At 43.3% G+C, this 10,464-nt stretch overlaps 1 protein-coding gene across 2 annotated transcripts in view; it reads right to left on the bottom strand.

Annotated features, from left to right (window-relative positions):
• Positions 1 to 4,451: 4,451 nt before the first annotated feature.
• The window catches only part of SLC2A12 (solute carrier family 2 member 12), a 31,890-nt gene continuing 25,877 nt past the window's right edge, over positions 4,452 to 10,464 (bottom strand). The window contains exons 3-5 of one of the 2 annotated variants that reach the window (XM_040599334.1): positions 8,951 to 9,073; positions 6,586 to 6,718; positions 4,452 to 4,739 (exon numbers count right to left, since the gene is read on the bottom strand). In XM_040599334.1, coding sequence (XP_040455268.1) covers positions 4,643 to 4,739; positions 6,586 to 6,718; positions 8,951 to 9,073 — 353 coding nt within the window. In that variant the 3' untranslated portion in view covers positions 4,452 to 4,642. The remainder of the gene's footprint in view (positions 4,740 to 6,585; positions 6,719 to 8,950; positions 9,074 to 10,464) is intronic. The other variant, XM_040599335.1, reaches the window with a different exon arrangement.

Here is a 10,464-nt window from a genome sequence, read left to right as displayed (position 1 = left end):
CTCATGCTAGCTTGTGAGTTGTCATAGCCACTACATCTTTTTCTGCAGTTTCTAGCTTCATTTTATCATTCTTTCACTTGCAGTTAGCATTACCAGAGAAATTTGCACTTGGGCTTTCAGAATTGTATCCTGCTTTTTTCAGACCCTTCCCCTAAATTTGCAAAGCTCTGAATTCCAGCCCAGTCCCTCCCAGTTTAGTATTGACTGCACGTTTAATCAACATATTCGGTTCTGTAATCCAGTCCATTAATGAAGATACTGAAAAATTTCAGATCTGGGACACTTTTTTTTTTTTTTTTTTGTTTTGGGTTTGTTTTTTTTTTTTTTTTGTAGAATGCTTCACAGAGTCAAGGATGTGATTTGTAGGATATGTCACTTTTTTCTCTTGTATTTTCATAGTTGGATGAGGTTGTGACTGCCAGTTCTGTGTCATCAGATGTGCAGGCTTTGTTATAAAAGACCAGTGCAATTTGGGCCACATATATAGGGCTATGTAGGGCTAAGTCTGTAGGGCTACAATTAGGACTATAGCTATAATGATTTAAAAAGCCCTTGTCTACAGCAACCTTTTGGAGGTATCTGAAGCTATTAGGGTCTCAGCAGTTACACCAGAGGTGGGACTATGCCTTCTTCAGAAAGATGGTATTTTTACTTACTTGTTCCTGCACTAAGTAGGTTGCATGGGAAAGTTTAGAAGAGCTTGCTGTGAACCAAAAACCTGTAAGGCGGGGAGACAATTTCCATGGTATTTTCTGAGTTAAATTTATTTTTGTAAGAACAGTCATAAAATTTATTACAGCAGAGGTTTGTTTGGGAAGCTGCAATGCTGAGAAAAATTTCGCAGAAGCTCCTTTCACTAAATGTGATGTAATAGAAATTGTAAACTGGTATGGGCTTGGATTGCATGTGCAAAGGTCTGCTATCCAGAGGCAACTTATCAGAAACAGTACCAACCAGAGCAAATGGGGATGCTATTGGAAATGCGGGTAACCCACTGCCTGGTAAAGTCACAGATCAGGGAATGGATGAATTTCCTGCAGTAGTCTTACTAAAAGTACATTTGACTTAGTCTCAGGCACTCCTTAGTATAAGAATGATGTTGATAAACTAACAGCATATTTGGAAGGCTGCCCAGAGTCACGTTCGTATTTCTTGTTATGAAGCTGATTTAGTAGAAAACATGATACTGATAACCATCCTCCAGCATAAACATGATGCAGGTGGAGAGATTTCAGTAGACATGAATGCTAAAACAATGAGGAAGGTACTAACATGCAGAAACCCAGAAAATGGTGAGTTCAGACTCTGTTTTTTTGACAAGATAATTTTACAAGTATTCAGAACTGATAGTGTAATTTATAGGTTTTATAAAAAGAAAATATCACTGGTGAACTAAGAAAAAAGCTTTATAGTACTAGCAGGTCCAGCCTGCAGCCCATTGGTGGCACTTGAGAAGTTCTTCTGGATCCTTTGCTTTCCTTCAGCAAATGCTTGCCAGGCTTGACACATACCCATTAGGCAACACATGGCACTGACCATGTGTCCCATATTTTATTATTCTTGCCATTTGAGTAATAGAATGTGTTGTTTTCTCTAGCAAGAAGGCACTGATATTTTTCAAAACCATTCTTTGAAAAAAAAAAAAAAAAAAAGAAAAAGAAAAAGAAATTCAGGCTGTGTATCACTACGTGAGGCAATCCCAAAAGTGCAAATATCAGGATGCTGAACAGAGCATTCCAAATAAAAAAAAAAATAAACCCCAGTATATATATAAAAAAAAATCCTGTATTCCTCACACAAGCATGAAAATGTAAGGTAATTCAGCCTTCTATGCATGAAATATCTATGCTGAAAAATTTCATGTGCCCCTTTTCCCCCAACTGCTGGAGTCAATCTCTGACTTCACCTCTCCTTGCATTTTGTGTGCCCTCCTCATCCATGGCTTCTCTCCCACTGTTCCAAATCCCGCTCCAGCTCTCCCCATTTCACACTGCTATGTTAGCTTTTACATGGCTGAGCTCTAATGCAGTTTGCATCTTCTTTCTGACTTTGCAAAAGTTACAGGAATACTCTTACCTTTGCCAATTCTTGCTGCTGCAGTGCAGAGTAAACTCACTGCTGAGGTCAGGGAAACAAGGAGGCTTTGCTATTCCAAATCCCGCTCCAGCTCTCCCCATTTCACACTGCTATGTTAGCTTTTACATGGCTGAGCTCTAATGCAGTTTGCATCTTCTTTCTGACTTTGCAAAAGTTACAGGAATACTCTTACCTTTGCCAATTCTTGCTGCTGCAGTGCAGAGTAAACTCACTGCTGAGGTCAGGGAAACAAGGAGGCTTTGCTATGGGCTGTCTCCCATGCAGGGGCAAAGGATCCTCTTCTAGCCTCCTGTGGTCGATACTGGAACTGTAGACCTCAAACAAAATCTAAGCAGATATCCCAAAGTTTTCCGTGTCTGTGGAAGCACCTGAGATCCAGGGTGGAATTTTAGCTTGGGATGGGAACCTGCCAATTCCCCATAGGGAATAAGAGCAAAAGACTGTCAAGTTTACTGCTTCTGATGGGGCCTTCAGTCTGAGTCACCCACATCTCGGGTGCACAGCCCCACTGTCCGTGTGTCCTGGGTGTGCTTTGTTGTTTATTATGTCAAAAGGGCTCGCATGGACCCTTATGAGAAGATTTTACTTAATCTTTGGTACATTGTGTACACCAAAACCCACATCTTGCTGAGCCTTATGCATACCATCTTACGCATCCCTGAAAGCAGCCCAGTCTCACTGGCACCCATGAGGTTATTTTGAGGACTGCTGGCTCTAGGATCAGGACAGAACAAATAAGGCAGCCATAAGCTGAGCAGCTAGCCAGTGGCCTAGCAATTCTGAGTTCCGCTTGGTTTAGATGACATGGGATTTGCACGGTCATGGTTAAAAATCCTGCATTATGATAACTATTTTACCTGACCTTTATAACAAAAGTCCATCAGGGTTTTGGTATTGATTCCCTTAAGTCTCACAATGCAGGAAAGCTGTGGTGTGGATTTGGCCAGTAGGTTCCCACCCTGAGGTAGCTGAATTTCCAGTAACTTCTGGCAAATCATGCCCTTGGCTTCAATAGTTTATTTTCAGGTTTTGAACACATGCTCACTGTCTGAATAGATGTGCTCCTACAAATTTACAATATCAGTATCTATTTAGAAGTGTGACCATGTGAGAATCTGATCAGAACTGGTCCGCTCTTCTCAGAAGTAAAACTTTAGCTAGATCGGTGAGTCACTGTTCCTTCAGTGCAGGACACTGTCAGGTGGTTTTAGTGATATGAGGCAGCAAATAAAGTGGGATCATGTGCTTAGTTCGAAGCAGTTATCTGCAGTCCAGCTGACAGTGTCAGTCTTGCTTCCTCAATTAAATGCTGGAAGAGCTGCTGTTGTGTGGCTGCTGAGACAGCCAGCATGTTTTTAAAGCATGTTTTTTTTCTTTAAACAAAGAGCCATTTATTTGTCTGCTAATAAATATTTATCTACTGATCATTCTAACAAAATCTATTAACCTTCTAAGAAAAAATTACTTGTGTTCTCTTATGGGAGCCATATAAATAACCCTTTGTAGAGGCTTGTTGAGTATCAGGATACACTTGCTAAGCAATAAACAAGAATTTGACGTAGTTTATTATTTGCAGTGATTATGGTTTCCTAACTCCCTTTGTGCTGCCCTGTACCACACAATTTTTGCTTTCTGAATCCAAAAGTCAAAGTCTAGTGTGCCCCATGTTGAGAAATAAAATTATTTTGGCATCAACTCTAGTACTTGCAGCTTCCAACTTTTCTGGGACAAAGAAATCCTATCTCCTCTTCTGTTAGGTCACATTCAATCTAGCATAATTGATTATGGAAATTCCACCCCTACCCCCAAACAATTTGACTAGGTTTTCTGGGGAGTAGTGCCTTTTCCTACGTCACTGAATCCTGGCCCTCCTGGGAAACTGTGTGTAAAGCTCCTCTTACAAGCTGAACATGCTCTGTGTTCTAAATAATTAAGTTTTGATAAACAAGATCCTTTTCCAAGTATTATTAAGCTGAAACCTAATTTAATTAGTAAACAGTTCATACCCAGCTGTTCTGCACTACCATTATCCTTTACACTCTAGAGTTGTCCATTTTTTCTCTCCATAGTGTTGTCTTCCCTAAGGTACTGCCCTAGTTGTTAACCCTTTTCAGTCCCTTCTTTGCTAGACTAAACAGACCTGTCTTTGGTGGGCTCCTTCTGTGAGACCCTTCTTTCTCCTTGGCACCTCAGTTGTTCCTTGGACCTCTGCCAGACTGAACTCTTGTGGAATATGGATAACTAGAATTGTGCACAATATTCCAATTTCCATTCACCTCCTGTCTGTAAGAGGTGGGTAACCTCTGGGGCGATGAGGGATGGTGGTTTGAAACAGAGAGAGCCTAGCCTTCCAGTCAGTTATAAACTACAACGATCTTTAATGTTGGCTGTAAACTGCCACTGAAAGACGTTCTACTAAGAAATGAAAAAGAGAATATCTTGTGTATAATAAAGATACCATGTGTCCCATCAGAGTGTGAGCATCACTGAACTTTTTTTCCTTTTTATCAGTCTTTTGGTGAAGGCTGCTCTGATTGCCCCGGGCCTAGTAGAGCTGCTCTTTCTCTCTCTTGGCAAGTTCCACCGGCACCAGCTTCTCTCTGCGCTGGCTCATCCAGCACAAGGGGGTCTTCGCGTATTTCCTGGAGAAGCAAAAAGCCCCGCAGCGGTTTGCCATGGCAGACAGTGCGTGCGCCTGCCGCTACGGGCCCGGGGCCCCGGCGGGACAGCTGTGCCCGGCGCTGCCCGGCCTGAGGGCGGGGGCGGCCCCGCCGCGCCCTCCTCCAGCCGCGCCCGCCGCCCGCTCCTCCCCGGGCTGCCCGCCCTGCTCCTCCGGCTGCTCCGGGCCGGCTCCCCCGCTCCGACTCGGCTGTGGCTGGCCGCCCTGCTCCTCCGGCTGCTCCGGGCCGGCTCCCCGCCGCCACCTCCGGCAGCCCCGGGCCGGCCCCGCCGCTCCGGCCCGGCGGGGTGCCGGTCTGTGGAGAGGCGGGAGCAGAGGGCGCGGGGGGCAGCGCGGGCCGGGCCAGAGGCGCGTTTCTCGGTCAGTGAAGCAGGGACAGGCCGGGGCTCCGGCAGCTCAGTTAGCTCCGGGCTTTCTGCACTGGGGTAATCGCTCATCATTAGCCCCTAAACAACCTCTTCTGAGCCTGGCCGAGTTGCAGCATATCCTTTAGAAAAAAAAAAAACAAAACTCCCTGGTAATCTAAAAAGCCCAAATACAGCATGACCCACCGCACAGGGCTGTTCACACGTTAATAACTTCCACTGTCAAAAAGTTACGTGTCTCATTTTCAGCTTGAATATTTCTACCTGTACCTTCAAGCCTCCCTCTCTGGGTGTCACCGGCTTTGCCGAGGGGCAGCGAGCTGCCAGTGGCCCTGTCACACCTGGCGGTGGGGACACTGGCCTGTACCAGCCTGCTACCAGCTGTGACAAGGCCTGCCTCTCACCCCAGGCCCTCAGCCTCACAAAAATGTCCGCTAAATTGTTTCCTCTGACATTTCTTTATCCTTTTAATCATTATGCTGGTAACTTCTGAGATTAATCCAAAAGAGCAAGTAGCTGCTGTAGAGCAGCTCTTTGAACAGATCAGGAGGGTGCTGCATTTTAAAAACCAGGGCTGCTTAGTTTTTTCTGTATTTTTTTTTATAGCTAAAAACAACTGAAAAGAATGGGAGCAGCAGCAAATTGATAATAAAAATTGCAAGTTGAATTATGGTCAACAACACCTGCATTTGGAGATTGTAAATAAACAGCATGTGTACCAGCAGGCCCTTTAATTCTGTTCTCTGAATTGATGAGCTGCTTTCATTTGAATGTATGTAATTCCAAGGGCCACTCTACTTCTGAGGGATAAGAAAAAACAGAATCAAAAGACACAAAAAATATCAGTATGAGTCATACTAAAGGAGGAGGCACATAGCATTCACATCACCAACATTCTCCCTGTTGTTGCTCTTCTACCCTTTCTATGTGGTGAGCTGGGGTCACAAAACTCATGCTGGAAGAACCTTTTTTGGGTATTAGCTCATAGAGTTTACAGAGCTACAGGACTCAGTAAATGCACAAAAAAATGCTCATCTAGAAGAGGTATCAAAACCCACATGGAGCCTTGAAGTATCTGAGATAGGGCCTTGCTCCTTCCCTTTTTCTGCATGCAAGCCAAGACATGCAGCCCTAAATTTAAGAACACAGTTGCCCTCCTCTCTGGGAACACCAGTCAGCAAAAGTGCTGGGGAGCCAGGCCCAGCTGCAGGTGTTCCTCACAGGTGCACCTCACAGGTGCTAGAAACCAACATCCCTTTAGGGCCAGTCCTTCAGCACCACTAAAACGTTTCCTTGGCCACTGAGATCAACATGTGTGAGCTCTAAACTTGAATCTGTTTTTCCAGAAAAAAACCCACAAGGTTTCCTGTTTTTTAGCATGTGGCATTGAAAGGCTTTGTCCTGCTGGTACCTAGGGGATGCAAGCACACACTCAGTACTTACTGTTTAGCTAGTTCCATAGATATCTGTTCCAAAGAGCATCCTTTTGTCTCTGGTATAAATACAATAACAAAAGCCAGGGATGCTAGGCTCATTATTGTGTAAATGAAGCACACCCAGGACAAGCCAATGAGCTCTACAAAGGAAGAAAACATGTCTTTTTTAATTTTAAAATATTACAATTTTTTTTTCTGATGCTGTTTTTTTAATAGGATACAGCCTGTAATGCACAGGAGAAGTTAGAAAGAAGCTAGGCTGTTATTCTTAGCTCACTTATTTGTGCCTGTCCATAATTTGAAAAATAAGAGTGGTTTAGCTTTTTCTCATACTACTTATGAAAGAAAATTGATGACCCCATATTGACCCATTTAGCATGAGCCTGTTGATTTATTTTGCTTGGGTCACTCTGGATGAAAATCATGAGTAGCCATTGTTCCTGGTTTGTGCAAAGGCACTGGGGGTCATGAGTACCTCAAATCTCTGCCCCTGTCTGGTTTTGTTGCACATTCTTTCATGGAGCGAACCCAAGCATTTTTCACACTGTTGCAGTTGTCTCCAGCTAATCCTCCCCACCTGTCATCTCCTAGCATTTCCACTGCAAGTCACGGGTCCTGCGCCAGAAAGGGATCCAAGTTTGAACTCCTAATGGGGCCAGTCAATAACTAGTGGTTTGCTGAGCTTACAGTCCAGGGGCCAGCAGGTCCTCAGCCTGAGGGATGCACTCTGCAATCCCTGGGAAGCAGACCACATACAAACCCAACAGGCTGCTGCAGCCCCCTTAGCCCCTTTCCCTGCTAAAACAAAACCCGACAGTTGAGACATCTGTTTGTTGTGTTGTAAGCTAAAAATTGCAGCTGAAGCTGCTAATCCAGACATTATCTTCTGCATCAGATACCTACGTGCAGGTACTGCTGGCCACCGTGACCTCCACATGTATTCATCTGAAGACAGAATTTCCAATCCCACCCTTCTGCTGTAGGCTAGGAATGCCTATTTGCTTGTAGTTACAGTTCCATAAATCCAGATTAGATCCAGCTAAACCAATGGAGTTACTGCAGCTTTACATTCATTGAAACTGAGACAAGCATTATGGCCAGCAAGTAATGCTGCATGATAGGAGGGGACCTTCAGGTGGAACAGTTGATGCTGAGGACCTGAGGTCTGCGCTATCTGGTTTTGGGGACATATCCTTAGGAATAGCTCTGATCTGATCCAAGGACTGAGCAAGTGTTGGCAGCTGGAGTGCATTCACTGTACGTTTTCTGGGTTGGTTTTGTCCAAAAGCTTACGTAGTTCAGAAGTGCAGTTCTGTAATGCAAACCTAAGTGTGGTGTATGGGGGAAACTGGGTGATTTGCTTCTGAAGAGGATTCTTCATCTACCTGAACCCTGAACTGCTAGTGTGGACACAATGAGTTTGACCTGGCATATGTTTTCCTAGTTTTAATCAAATAGTACTTGGGTGGTTTTTTTCTCTCTTTCTCTTTTTCTTCTTCTTTTTTTTTTTTTTTTTTTTTTTTAGAAAAGAAAAAACCATGTGAAACCCATTTTAGTCACAGATCACACTCATTTTCAAATCCGTCTCAAAATGCATCATGCATCTAACAGGATGAAAACCACCTCAGCTTTTTGTGGACTGGTTGCCTGCTTCCAGTGGAGAGAAATATAAAAAGAGACCTGGAATTTCTGTTCCCTTACATATTTTGATTTTCAGCACGTTTTCCCCAGAGTAAGACTGCAAACTAAAATTTGAAAAACTTCATATGAAATAAAATTAGAAAAAAATCAATTTGCCAATCAATGAATTTTGACATCAGCATTTAACCTTTTCCCTTATTTATCATCACATTACAAGTTACTATATGGTAGTCTGCTTTCTCGCATTAAAACATGAAAAAAATTCATCCTACAAAGACACCTTTTTCTAAAGGAAATTTTTCAAAGCCAGACATTCCTGTGAAAAGGAATGATTTCAATGGTATTGTTTCTAAAAATGTTTGATCAGAAAAGCTGTGGTCTGATATAGAGCAGAACTTGCACTGACCTTAGAAGATGCAGTACTAAATCCTAAATACTATGAATTTTCAACTTACTAAGGCAATGGTGTTTGTAAGAGCTGGGGTTCCCAGCCTATGGAGTTGATGTGCAAGGTGCTTTGACAGCCAGCACCGTGAGGCTGTAATTACTAGCAGAAATTTAGAAAGATGCGGTGGGAGCAATGGGGTTACGCTAACAAACAGCACCTAAATGGAGGTCAGAACTTGGCACCTGGGCCATCGCAGCTGTAATTTTGGTGATGTTGCTTGTATAGGAAAGATTCATTTTGCCCACTATGACAATATCAACTTGGAAGGACACAGAAATCTTACCAGTTACAGTCAAAAATGTCAAGGAGATGAGGAGATTTATACCCCAGTTCATGCTAGAAGTCAAAGCCATGGCTCGTCCTCTGATCCCACCAGGGAAAATTTCACTCAGGACCAGCCAGGACACTGAAATAGAAGAGAAAAAAAAAGAAAAAGATTATGTCTTTGAAAGGATGGCTTTCCTTCCTGTAAATTTAGGTCAACCATGAATTCAAGTGAGGCCACCAGGAAGAATAAGGTGATTTTCAGGGATTTCAGCTTTGTGTGGGCCCAAGCCCCAGAGGACCATCCATGCTCTGCAAGCAGCGTGCAAGCAGTCAGCATCACCCTGGGGCATCATCCCTGCTCAGTGCCAGAGCGAGTGGCGGGGGCACCAGGGCAGCACCAGTGCTCATGGAGCTGGGGAAGTGAGCTCTGGCTGCGCATCTGTGTGTGAGAGGGACCTCTGACTAAAGAGCTCTCAAGTGACATAATGCTAATGGAAGTGGAGCAACAAACCAAAGCAATCTTCAGCCTCAAAGCGGCACTGTGTGTTTATGCCACCTTATAAATCAACTTGCCGCACTGAAGCAGGTTTGCTATTCCAGCTCTCCACTCCTTATAAATGAGATTGCTGAGGTATAAATGAAAAGAAAGGGCCTGATTTTTGACTCCTTCATACCACACCGCACTACAGTGATCTAAATGCTAGTTTCCTAGCCCACAAAACCCAATTCAGATGTGAAGAGCTGGCTGTGTAACCACCTTGATAGCAAGAGAAAAAAAAAAGAAAGGAAAAAAAAAAAAAAGGCACCACATTTCTGTACCATTCCTGGTTATTAGAAAACCAAAAAGAAAAAAAAAGAAAGAAAAAAAGAAAGCCTCCACTCTCCTTTTGTTCATAAGCAAGATGCATTAGCAAGAGGCTGCTGTGTGGAGAGGTTATGGTTTGGCATTCAACCAGCACAAGAGCAAAGAGGTACACACGGATGAACTGTGTCTTCAGATCCTCGGAGACTGCCATTATAAATTGGTTCTCTGTGATGGTGTTTCTTCAAAATGATAGATGAGCGTTTCCTCAGGACACTTGCACTGTGCAGTCTGAAAGTTACATTTTTAAAATGGTCTTCTGTACATGTGAGTGTGTGTCATGCTGCACTATTGCTTTGGATGCTTGTAGGATTCGTGTGTGACAGTATTGGTAAAGTAGAAAAATAAAATAAAATAAAAAAGTTCTGTGGAAGGAGACTAGAAAGGACCAACAGAAAGGGAAAAAAGAATCCCTGAGCCTTGAGTCGACAGAGCATATTTGACCAACCTCTAGATTTATTTGTAACACAGATTTGAATTCCATATTTTCTGGAGCTGGCTCAGCTTTTTTTCTTTTTTCTTTTTTCTTTTTTTTTTTCTTTCTTTTTTTAAGGAATAATATAAAGAGCTTCATTCCCACAGTGGGAGTGACCTGACAGAGTGGTGATTTTATTCTGGAGAATCAAGACCATACTGCGTAATGGCCTAACACTGTTACACATACTCAA

Source organism: Falco naumanni, chromosome 6 (genome assembly GCF_017639655.2).
Source record: "Falco naumanni isolate bFalNau1 chromosome 6, bFalNau1.pat, whole genome shotgun sequence".
Taxonomy (NCBI): Eukaryota; Metazoa; Chordata; class Aves; order Falconiformes; family Falconidae; genus Falco; species Falco naumanni.
Note: the sequence above shows the minus strand (reverse complement) of the source record. Positions and strands in the feature narration are given on the sequence as shown.